General features: G+C 44.5%; 1 protein-coding gene and 1 long non-coding RNA gene across 2 annotated transcripts; both read left to right on the forward strand.

The window, feature by feature from the left end:
• Positions 1-1,710: 1,710 nt before the first annotated feature.
• LOC138979531 (uncharacterized) lies at positions 1,711-8,553 on the forward strand. The gene is made up of 2 exons (XM_070352244.1): positions 1,711-2,023; positions 2,617-8,553. The coding sequence occupies exon 2, from the start codon at positions 2,782-2,784 to the stop codon at positions 8,551-8,553; it is 5,772 nt and encodes a 1,923-aa protein (XP_070208345.1). The 5' UTR covers positions 1,711-2,023; positions 2,617-2,781.
• Positions 8,554-10,772: 2,219 nt separating this feature from the next.
• On the forward strand, positions 10,773-12,476 carry LOC138980629 (uncharacterized). Its single transcript, XR_011460404.1, has 3 exons — positions 10,773-10,936; positions 11,543-11,654; positions 12,044-12,476. It is a non-coding gene; the product is annotated as an uncharacterized lncRNA (long non-coding RNA).
• The last annotated feature ends 172 nt before the right edge of the window (positions 12,477-12,648 follow it).

The raw sequence follows: 12,648 nt of genomic DNA on the forward strand, positions 1-12,648 counted from the left end.
GTCTCAAAACACAGCTCATCTCAAGCTATGGTTTTCTCGTGCAACGCACAAAACCCGTGACAACGCCTCTCCGGTCAGCTACGCATCGCCCTTCACTATTTAGGGAGGTTAAAAACACGACGTGGTTTCACCTTACAAATATGCTACTCACATCTTTGTGACATCCCCCTTCCCGGGGACAAAAGAAAACTCTCGAGTTTTCTTTTGATCAAAGCAACCTTCTCTTTCCACACATCCCATAAACCTGTGGTATGCTCTGATCTACGAATGACCTGGACAACATGTATTCCAAAGTGTTCCTGTCTTCTGCTATTGGATGAACCTCGAATGCTAATTCTTGCCGTTAAAGACACCACCGCATCACATGTTTTGAAAATGTCAACCATCTTTCCAAACACCTGTTTCATATCATCCTTTTGACTATCTGTCAAACCAGGATCAAAAACAATATCTCTATTTGTCTTTTCCTTCCCCTTAGGCAATGTACGTAACGGCAACGTTTTCCTCTCCTCAGTTAGAGGTAATACTGCAACATTTGCCTCTCCACATTTACTTTGGACAACATCCTGACTGCCCCGGTCAGATCTCAGTGGAATGCTTTCGCGATATCCACTACTTACTTCCTCAACATCAACAACTTTCTCTGCACAAACTGCATACTTCTCATCCTCACGTGACACACTCAACACCTCTTCCAATGTCTCATCTTCTCTCAGCAAACCTATCAGATCCTCCTCGTTAACTGACAAATAAGGAGTAACCACATTTTTCAATGGCACCGGGGAATCCTCCAGTTTCTTTTTGGCTTTTGCCCTACTCGTAGCACACGCGACCTTCTCAAGTACCACCTCTTCAGTGTTTTTCTTGTGACTTACATCAGCACACAATCCAACACCCTGCATATTCCCTAGGAATAAATCTACTCTGGGAACCACACCCTGAAGATTACCTATCACTAGGTCAGCGACTGGGTCTGTGAGCACACAACATTTCAACTTTCCCTGAAAATATGGGGTATCGACAACCACTTCCGCCAATGGATACAAATCAATCCGTCCACTAAAACCTTTCACCTTTTGGATTTCTCCCTGTATGTACTGGCTTGGTAAGACCAACGACTTCCTTACCCCAGCTACATTAGCTCCTGTGTCTCTCAGTACTGAAACTTGCTTCCCATTAACGAGACCTTCCGCTAATGGCAACGACCCGAATGCTGCCGAGCTTACCAACACCCCAGCGTCTTGACAATCCGCTTCCGACTTTGCTGAATATGCTACCTGAAAACAGTCTCTAGCGTAATGGCCTAAACCCCCACATCTGTAACATGTGTCCTGATTCTGCTGTTCAGTACCTGTACCTCTAGTACCTCCTTGCTGCCATCCTCTTCTACCCGGCCTACGATCATCTCCTCTGCCTTGAAACCTGGTATTTCTGCTCATACCATCTTGTCTTCTGCCACTATCACCCTGACCACGATTGTAATACTGTCCTGATCCACGATTCTGATTGAACGCTACGTTTCCAGTTCCCAAAGGATTTACTTGACTTTTTCTGGCCAAACATTTATTCGGATGGGCTGTAGAAATCTACTGCTATTTTTGTTGTTGCATCAATTCAATGGTACATTTCTGTTGAATAAAAAAAAAATGATTCAGCATGAGCTTTATCGATGTCTTGAAAACTGCATCACTATCTGTATCAAGTGTGAAAGGCGCCACGCGAAATCCTAAGCCATATCCATCTTTAAATCTGTTCCAGATCCAGCTTTTTGTTGTTGTTCTTTTTGATCAGTAAAGTTCTACAAGTTTGATAGTTTTTAGATTTTATTTAGTCATTAATTTTACACTAAATGTGTGTAAGATAGATTCAAGGTTTATTCAGAATATGCAGGAACATTTTGCTGTAAGAATGAGGTGCGCTTCCTGTTCCGGCGCTTCCTGTCTGCCATTTTTCTTGGTATAAGCCACAGTTTTTTGTTCCATTAACATCAGCCATAAACATGACGCACAAAGGCCATCATTGGGTAAATATTGTTCAATTTGTTTCTATTGTTAATTTTCTATTCAGGAATAATTATATTTGTCTTGTAGTAAGGAAAAGTTTATTGTTTTGTACGTTTTTTGGTACAGTCTTTCACCATGTGGTGTTTCAGTATTCGCCATGATGTGCGCACTTTTACAAAGTTTATTTCACTGTTTAATTAGTGTTCAGTGTGTCAAATTCAAGTAAGAGTGGTATTTTATACATGTTTGCCTTTTATTTAAACTGTTGGTAGTGTATGGAAATGCATTTGTGCCAAAGGATAACGTTTCATAGTTATTTTGTTTTTTAACCATTTTCCCAGTCAACAGTGTGCTTACCTGTGATGCAGAATAAGTTTTTGGTTTGTTTTGTTATTCCCTTTTTGTGTAAAGTGTGTAAGAGATAAAGGTAATGATCAGAGCTCTTTTTCTAAGTTGGTAGAATTCTTATTATCTCCCTTTAAGTGTAATAGAACAGTTTTTAAAATGACAAGTTTCACAGGTTGTTTCCCTTTGTTTTGTAGTGTCAGTAATGTTAGTAGTTGCTGTTCATTATTAGTATGGTTGAGTGATTGTGATGTTATATTGTTTTCAGTTTGACGGTGCAGTATGTTGATTAAACATCACAAGTTCAACTACTCATCAGTTCTGCCAGGCTTGTTTTGTGCGGCTGTGACAGTCAAACCAATGGCTAACCCATGCCTGGACAACCACGTCTGACTCCAACCCACAGCAACGAATAAATCAGAGCATCATCAACATGAGTCAGTCAGAGGAGTCAACCAGACCAAAACGTGAAGTCAGATACACAGAAAAGTACCAACTATACAAAGAAGAAATGGACGCCAAGAAAGGTCAAAAGGCTAAACCACCAGGTGCTACAGTCACACCAAAGGAAGACACTTTCATAGACACTTATGAAGCATGGAAAAGAGGTATGCAAACCATACGTCAGAACCTAAAACACCAACTGTCTGATGAAGAGCTCACCAACGTAATACAGACAGCAGAAAATTTACGGAAGTGTGTTTTAGAAGCTTTCACGAACATTAAAACTCCTGACCACTTGACGCGGAGGAGAATGGACTGCTGCTCTGCCAACACCAACAACATTGTATCGCTAGCGCAAATACGCATGAGTGAAACAGATCAGATTGCTTGGAACCAAGAAGAAGAAACAGCACGCCTGCGTGTCATGTTGGACACGGAATATGCCCATTCAGTCTATGGGTCTAAAACCTCTGGTTCTGGCAGAAGTTGTAGCAGCAGCGCTTCCTTGTGGTCATCACAGGAGAGTATTGCTACAAAACGAGCTGAGGCGTTGGCTAAGCTTGCAGCTCAGGAAGTCGAGATGCAGACACGGCAAGAAATTGCGGCAGAGAGAGCACGCCTAGACCGCTTGGAGGCAGAACAGAACATCAGGGCTACAAAGGCCATGATCAAAGCTTATGATGAGTTGGGGCACCCAGAAGCAAGACCCACCGTCCGTCAGGGAGCCCATGAGGATAACGTGACCACCCATAACCAGACTCTCGTCAACGACAACCGTCAGCCGCCTTGCGCTCACGTCAGTTACAGTCGCTTGCCACCATGTGAGCCGTCCACTTTCACTGGTGACCCACTTCAGTTCGTCAAGTGGAAGCGATCATTCGAGGGCTTGATTGGTCACACACACATTTCATACGCAGAGAAGCTGGCCCTGCTTGAGCGCTACACCGCCGGAGAAGCGTATGAATGTATCGAGGGAGCATTCTTCAGGTTCGACACTGAAGCATACGACGACGCATGGAGAACGCTGAACGAACGCTATGGACATCCATCTGTAATACTGAACGCCTTCAGAAAGAAACTCAACAACTGGCCAAAGGTGGGAGGAAGAGAGTACAACGATCTGCGAAGATTTTCAGACTTCCTCGTCACCGTGGATAACGCCTCACCCCACATCCCGGGTCTCAAGCATCTTGATGACGAAGAGGAGAATAAGAAGCTGCTACAGAAGCTACCAGACTGGATCATCACAAAGTGGGGAAACGTGGTAGCACAACATGATACAGACGGCCGTAGTTACCCAAGCTTCCATTGTTTCACCCAGTTTCTCGCCTCACAGGCCAAAGTCGCGACTAGGCCAGTGTGCTCTCTACAAGCTCTGAAAGAGGACAAAGGAGAGACCAAACCATCACATCCTACCAAGTACAGAGGACCTAACCGTACAGCCGTAAGCATGGCAACGACTACAGATCAGCAGGTGAACCACACACAAAACACTCCAGATGTCGACTCACAATCTACTCGCAAGCTTTGTGTCTTTTGCAAACAGACCAACCATTTTCTACCAAACTGTCAAACCTTTCAAGCCAGGCCTGCTGAAGAACGAAGAACTTTCGTTAAGGAGCAGAGACGGTGTTTCAGGTGTTTGCGAACAGGTCACCATGCGAAAGACTGTAAAAACCATCACACCTGCAAGAAATGCCAAGGCAAACACCCCACAGCGCTCCATGACGATAATTTTGTCAACAAGAAAGGAGACCGCACCAGAGACGCTGCAGGTACGCAAGCCACAGAAACAACAGCAACAACCTGCAAGGTGTCATGCAACGCTTCCTCACACAGTGCGTTGACGGTTCCAGTGTGGATATCCACAAAGCAAGATCCTGACAAGGAAAGATTAGTCTACGCCCTCATAGACTCACAAAGCGACACAACCTTCGTTGAACGTTCAGTCGTAGACTTCTTGAATCCATCCTCCAGAGAAACCACGCGTCTCAAGATAGAGACACTCAGAGACGACATCCAGTCAGGGATTGTATGCGACAGAGTCTCGGACCTGCGTGTGCGAGCCTACAACAGTGACACTTTTGTTGAGCTACCACCTGCCTACTCCATTGATTACATTCCTTTGCGACAAAGCACCATACCCACTTGCAACACTGCAAAAAGCTGGAGCCATCTGCAGCAGATTGCGCATGAGTTACCTCCCCTACTCAACTGTGATCCTGGCGTTCTCATCGGGTTCAACTGTTCTCATGCGTTCCTGCCCAGACAATACATAGTCGGTGGTGACTCGGAGCCGTTTGCAGTGAGGACAGATCTAGGATGGGGCATCGTTGGGAAAACCTCGCCGACGTCACAAGGTTCTTCATCTGAGAACGTAAGCGTCTGCAATCGTGTCACAACCAAAGAACTCCCAGTCATCAAACCAAAGGACGCATGTCGTATATTGGAAAGAGACTTTGAGCAGGACGAAAAAGATGGCAAGCCCACTTCACAAGAAGATGAGTTGTTCATGAACATTCTCAGAGCAAACGTTGCAAGAGACAGTGACGGACACCTACAGATGCCGCTTCCCTTCAAGAAAAAACCTGTTCTTCCAAACAACTACGTACTGGCAGCCCAACGTTTGGAACACTTGAAGAAGAAGCTACAAAGAAACACAGAGTACTACAATGAGTACAATGAGTTCATGAACGACATCATAAGAAGAGGTGATGCAGAAGAAGCCAAAGAAACCACAGGCCAAGAATGGTATATACCACATCATGGTGTTTTTCATCCTCAGAAGAAGAAACTCAGAGTTGTCTTTGACTGTTCTGCAAAGTTCAACAACACGTGCCTCAACGACCATCTACTTGTCGGCCCAAACCTCATTAACAACTTGGTGGGCATCCTCAGTCGATTTCGACAGCACTCTGTCGCTTTCACCTGCGACGTGGAGAAAATGTTCCACCAGTTCCGAGTGACTGAAGAACACTGTGACTTCCTACGTTTCCTCTGGTGGAAAGACGGCAACCTCACAGACAGCCCCGCTGTGTACCGAATGAAGGTACATCTGTTCGGAGCTGCTTCCTCTCCAGGCTGCGCCAACTACGGACTCAAACATCTAGCCAAAGAAAACCAGGACAAGTTCACAGAAGGGTCTCACTTCATTGAAAGGGACTTCTATGTGGATGATGGGCTATCCAGCCAGCCGACAGAGGAGAAAGCCATTAACCTCATCAAAGAAGCGGTAGCAATCTGCTCCACAGGAGGCCTGAGACTCCACAAATTCGCATCCAACAGTCACAAGGTGATGGAGTCGATTCCAATGTCAGAACGCAACGGAAACATGCAAACGATGGACCTCAACTTCCATGATCTGCCGCTGGAACGAACTCTTGGAATGCAGTGGTCCATAGACAACGACACTCTCCATTTCTCCTTCATGCCCAGTGAGCGGCCATGCACACGACGAGGCATCCTAGCCATTGTTGCCTCTTTGTATGATCCCTTGGGGCTGATCGCACCATACGTTCTGACGGGCAAACAGATTCTGCAAGAAGTTTGTCACAAAGGCACCAAATGGGACGATCCTGTGCCGATAGAACTGCAGTCAGCATGGAACACCTGGAAAGAAGACATGGATCAGCTGAAACTCGTTTCTATCCCAAGGTGTTACTACCCAGCCAACTTTGGTTCTATCACCAACGTCCAGCTTCATCACTTCTCAGACGCCAGTACCACAGGCTATGGAATGTGCACCTACCTGAGACTGATGAATGCTGAGGGTCAAACGCACTGTTCTCTTGTCGCTGCCAAGGCAAGAGTGGCTCCCAAGAAAATTGTGAGCATTCCTCGTCTCGAACTGGCAGCTGCCGTTGTGGCTGCAGAGGTTGGTCACGCCATCAAACAAGAACTCAGCTACACCATCAGTAAAGAATTCTTCTGGACAGACTCTCGTGTAGTGTTGGGCTACATCAATAACGAGGCAAGGAGGTTCCATGTTTTCGTTGCCAATCGAGTGCAGAAGATCAGAAACCTCTCGGACCCAAGTCAATGGCATTACGTCCCATCTGAAGACAATCCTGCAGATCACGCTTCAAGAGGTTTAAGAGCAGCTGAGCTGATGCACAGCAAATGGTTTTCCGGACCCAAGTTTCTGTGGGAAACTAAGCTCTCCCTACCCTCGGCTACGTCATCAGCCCTCAAGCCTGAAGACCCAGAAGTTTGCACTGCCTTGACAACCCAAACTACGTCCTGTGCAGTAGATTTGGATGACAGACTATCTCGTTTCTCAAGCTGGAATGTGGCAGCACGTGTGATGACAAGAATCTTGCGACTCAACAAGTCTCGCGACAAAAGCTCAACAGCAGAACTTTCTGTGGAGGAAATTCACAATGCCAAACTCTCCATCATCAGAGGTGTCCAGTCTCAGTTCTTAGCAGCAGAAATCTCATGTCTTTCCAAGAAGGGAAGTTTGCCTCAAACGAACAAGCTTCATCGCACCGAGCCATTCCTGCAAGACGGAATTCTTCGTGTTGGTGGGAGACTCAAGAAAGGTTCATTCTCCATGGGTGAAAAGCATCCCATCATTCTCCCCAAGAACTCTCACGTCACAAGACTCGTGATACTCCATTGTCACGAGAAAATCAAGCACCAAGGCAGAGGAATGACGCTCAACGAAATCCGCTCCCAAGGCTTCTGGGTACCTGGAGGCTCCAAGCAGGTTGCGAAGGTTCTCAGCAAGTGTGTCGTCTGCAGAAAGCTGCGAAGTGACGCCCAAGGTCAACAGATGGCTGATCTACCCAAAGAAAGAGTCGAACCATCCCCTCCCTTCACGTACGTGGGAATGGACTGCTTCGGCCCTATGTTGGTGAAGAACGGAAGAAAGGAAGTGAAGCGCTACGGTCTTCTCTTCACCTGTTTCTGCTCCAGAGCGGTTCATCTTGAAATGCTCGACGATATGACCACAGACTCGCTCATCAACGGCATTCGCTGCTTCATCGCAATCAGGGGTGGAGCGCAGAAGATTTTCTGTGATCAAGGTACCAACTTTGTGGGAGCAGACAATGAACTCAGGAGTGCATTGAAAGAAATGGATGAAGATGAACTCAAACAGCGGCTCAGAGACTACCAAATCCAGTTTGTCTTCAACACTCCATACGCAAGCCACGCAGGGGGTGTGTGGGAGAGACAAGTACAGACCGTGAAATCAGTGCTACGAGCCACGACTGCACTCTGCCCCGGACGACTTGACGACTCGTCTCTTCGTACAATGTTGTACGAAGCCATGGCCATCGTGAACTGTCGACCCATCACTGCTGTTCATCAAGGTGACCCAACCTCACCAGAACCCCTCACTCCAAACCACATCCTCACCATGAAATCCAGTGTTCCCCTTCCCCCACCAGGCAAGTTCATGACAGAGGACTTGTTTCTGCGAAAGCGCTGGCGTCGCGTCCAGTTCCTGGCACAGCAGTTCTGGTCAAGATGGCGCAAGGAGTACATCCTGGCACTCACCCAACGACAGAAGTGGCTTCACCCCAAGAGGAACCTCAAGGTGGGAGACGTGGTTCTGGTGAAAGACCAAGAACTGCCCCGCAACCAGTGGCCACTGGCAAGAGTGGTTGCAGCATCACCAGATGACGACGGTCTTGTTCGCCATGTGACCTTGAACATTGCAGCCAAAGATCTCGACAAAAATGGCAAAAGACGTTCCAAGCTTTCTGTTGTCGAGCGACCTGTCCACAAGCTCATCCTCATCCTGGAAAGCAACTGACTTTATGTGGAGGATCAGTGACCATGAGCAGTATTCGTGACAATCATTGTTGCGCCTGTGTGAATGTGCATAGAAATTTCCATGATTCATGTTTAATTTTTAGTTCTTGTATTACAGGTACTTTTACGAATCCTGTAAATTGGTGGGAGTGTGAAAGGCGCCACGCGAAATCCTAAGCCATATCCATCTTTAAATCTGTTCCAGATCCAGCTTTTTGTTGTTGTTCTTTTTGATCAGTAAAGTTCTACAAGTTTGATAGTTTTTAGATTTTATTTAGTCATTAATTTTACACTAAATGTGTGTAAGATAGATTCAAGGTTTATTCAGAATATGCAGGAACATTTTGCTGTAAGAATGAGGTGCGCTTCCTGTTCCGGCGCTTCCTGTCTGCCATTTTTCTTGGTATAAGCCACAGTTTTTTGTTCCATTAACATCAGCCATAAACATGACGCACAAAGGCCATCATTGGGTAAATATTGTTCAATTTGTTTCTATTGTTAATTTTCTATTCAGGAATAATTATATTTGTCTTGTAGTAAGGAAAAGTTTATTGTTTTGTACGTTTTTTGGTACAGTCTTTCACCATGTGGTGTTTCAGTATTCGCCATGATGTGCGCACTTTTACAAAGTTTATTTCACTGTTTAATTAGTGTTCAGTGTGTCAAATTCAAGTAAGAGTGGTATTTTATACATGTTTGCCTTTTATTTAAACTGTTGGTAGTGTATGGAAATGCATTTGTGCCAAAGGATAACGTTTCATAGTTATTTTGTTTTTTAACCATTTTCCCAGTCAACAGTGTGCTTACCTGTGATGCAGAATAAGTTTTTGGTTTGTTTTGTTATTCCCTTTTTGTGTAAAGTGTGTAAGAGATAAAGGTAATGATCAGAGCTCTTTTTCTAAGTTGGTAGAATTCTTATTATCTCCCTTTAAGTGTAATAGAACAGTTTTTAAAATGACAAGTTTCACAGGTTGTTTCCCTTTGTTTTGTAGTGTCAGTAATGTTAGTAGTTGCTGTTCATTATTAGTATGGTTGAGTGATTGTGATGTTATATTGTTTTCAGTTTGACGGTGCAGTATGTTGATTAAACATCACAAGTTCAACTACTCATCAGTTCTGCCAGGCTTGTTTTGTGCGGCTGTGACATCAAGTAACCTCCTTAATCTTCTCGATTCAAGAGTCGGTTGATTGAATGCACGCGGCTTGTCGACAAATGTCTAGATCTTGTTTGTTTGTTTTCTAAAATCTTGAATCCGTTTCGTGACTCTTCCTATGCATCCGTTTTGGGCTGCCGATTTATTTTAAATTTCTTATACACTGATGTAGGAAGACAATTTGAAGTTAGCAGATCATAAATTGATAAAAACAAACAAAGCTTACTTGGCTCTGAGTCTCTTCCAGATCCGATAATATTTTCAGCGTTGACACTGGGGGGTGGGAGCAAAACCGCTTGCTTGTCGTCGGTCTTCAGCGGACAAAGTCACGTCTCCGACCAGTACCTTGTCCTTCTGCTAGAGTCACTTGTTCTTGATGTTCTCTCAGATCCAAGATTTAAGGGTGGGTACGAAGTCAACGGAGTTGGCATCGTTGATAGCCGTGCCATTGCCAGACACGAAGTGACGCGAGCAGACTTTTCAATGGCACGACAAACCCCTGTCGTCGGATTGCTTGCACCCATCGCGTCCTTCGCTGTTGCGCCTTCGCACTTGCACCCATCGGAAAGCCATACAATGACAAATTCTGTCCACCGTATTTCTCTTTCTTCATTCCACTGTTGCACTTGCAGTTGTAAACACAACAGTTTGCCTCGTCGTCTCCGCACTTTACTTTGCACCAAGCCTCGTTGTCGATTTTTCCTTTTGCCCCCTAGTTCCGGTAGATCTGACAATAAACTTCACAGCGCATGCGCCAAAATTTAAGTGAAAAGGGTCTATTGCAATGCAATGCGCCTGTGCTGGTAGTGGGGCTCGTATGTTGCAGACGCACTCATAAATCATTCACATCTTGCAACAAACATCATACTTTGTGATATTGTTCCTTATAATTATTTAAGGGATTTCAGATACAGAGCCACTTCAGAAATCGTTTTTTTTGTCTTTGATAGGGAATAAAAGGCTGCATTTACAGCAGACGAAATTCGTACCAAAAGCGCTCAGCAGTAAATATTCCCAACTCAGCAAATGTAAAATTCAATGGTTTACCATGCACCAGAAGTTGTCTGCTGATAACACATGCATGACATAAATACTCTTATGGGTATTTTTGTGTTCTGGTATTTAATTTGATCGTTTTTAGAATTTTATATATCCGCAGCATGAAAATTCAAGATGGCGGCCTCCGCAACATTGCGTGTTTTGATTTGAGCGAAAACAACGTTTCTGAAGGTAAGTTTTCAAGAATACGCATCTATTCACCAATGTCACATCATTTTACTGTTTAATTCTCCCCTGGGGTCTGTTATTCATCGGGTGAAGCGCTGAAATGCAGAGACTTTGTTTAATCTTGCAATAGCTCATCAGCTGGATTGTGATGCTGATAGATCTAGATCTATCTGTTGATTACAAGTAAGGAAATCATGATCGCCACGCTGGTGATTTTAAACAGATTAAACGAACTTTGAATAAAAGGCGAGGAGAAAGAGATTGTTCATGGTATGATAAATGATTAGTCCTGCCTACGTTAAGGACTTCCATAAGACGGTGGGGAGGGGTAGAGTCAAAAACTGAGTGAGGGTAGGCCAGATAGTAGGATGACCAGCTGGAGATAAAAACACTCCACTCCCCATGTCTTTACAGTGTTGTGATCAAACTTTCAAAGACGGTAGGTAACAGACAAAAGCATACAGTGTATGCTAATCAAATGAGATAAGTGGTTTTGAAAAATGAAGAGGTACCGCTCTTTGAGTTTTACAATTTTGGTTTGTTGCTTGTTTCTGATCCTTTTGCTTATTTTAAGTTGACCGTGCATTGGTGTGAATTTTATTTTTACAGGATATATACAAGAGTTACACCACATGCCGGTTCCTGGGAACAAGCGTTCTGCATTTATTCCGGTGCCACAGAAGGGAGCCGATTTCACTAGTAGTAGTACTACTGTATCAAGGTTTGTTACCTAATACATCTTAACAGTAAGATATTTTTATTTGTATTAATTGGAACATGTTTGCACATCATTTGTAAGCGACCTCTGTGAATTTGATGGGTTTAACGTACGAACCCTCACTATGGTCAACATTCTGTTAGCGACTGTTTGAAGCGAATAAATGTAGCGGTCAGAAAGATTCCAGAATCAGTTGGGTCACTGGAAACTGTGTTTGTTTGTTTTTTAACCTGAAACAGTAAGAATTATACGAATTCATTAAATACAATTTTCTTTCATTTTGGTCTGTTGTGTGAAGACATGCTAACCCGGCTTTGACCGACTCTCTGAGATAGTAAACATTATTCAAATACATTCAAATAAAAATGTCACTTTTCATCTTTTGTGTGAAGGGTACCCCAGGCTGATTTCCTGCACCATGGATGTAGAGGAGGCCAGACAGTCTGCTTCTCATTCCAGCTGTGTTGCGTTTTTTTCTGCTCGTGAAGTGTATCGCCACATTGCCAAAGCCATTGACCAAGAGAAGTCACCCTGTCTGCCCATTTTGCATAGCCTTACAGGCTGTGACACTATGTCGTTCTTCAATGGTATTGGGGAATCAGAAGGCTTGGGAAGTATGGCAAGCATTTGAAGACGTCACTCAAACTTTCTTCAGGTTGTCTGCTCCTCTTTGTAAGCTGAGTACCACTGACAGGGCAGCACAAGAGCTTTTTGGTGTACATTTGTAGGACAAAACCAGCAACGTACTGGGTGTAAACAGTGCTAGACGGTACCTCTTCAGTAAAAAGAGCTGCCAAATTGACCATAATCCCCTTACAAGTGAGGTGCTGCTGCAGGACATGAGATTGAGAAGAGCCATCTACCTATTAGACTTCCAAACTCTGTGGGCTGGCAGTTCAAGGCTGGAAAGTGGGAGTCATTCTGGACGAGCTTTCAAGAGGTATCCAGCGTGTGCCGAGAACTCATGAGGTGTGCCTGCAAGAAGAGCTGTACAACA

The sequence above is a fragment of the Littorina saxatilis genome, linkage group LG11, assembly GCF_037325665.1.
Source record: "Littorina saxatilis isolate snail1 linkage group LG11, US_GU_Lsax_2.0, whole genome shotgun sequence".
NCBI classification, from domain to species: domain Eukaryota; kingdom Metazoa; phylum Mollusca; class Gastropoda; order Littorinimorpha; family Littorinidae; genus Littorina; species Littorina saxatilis.

Bases quoted from the DNA above. Each gene is read 5' to 3' on its own strand.
- LOC138979531 (XM_070352244.1), top strand. From the start codon at position 2,782: ATGAGTCAGTCAGAGGAGTCAACCAGACCAAAACGTGAAGTCAGATAC.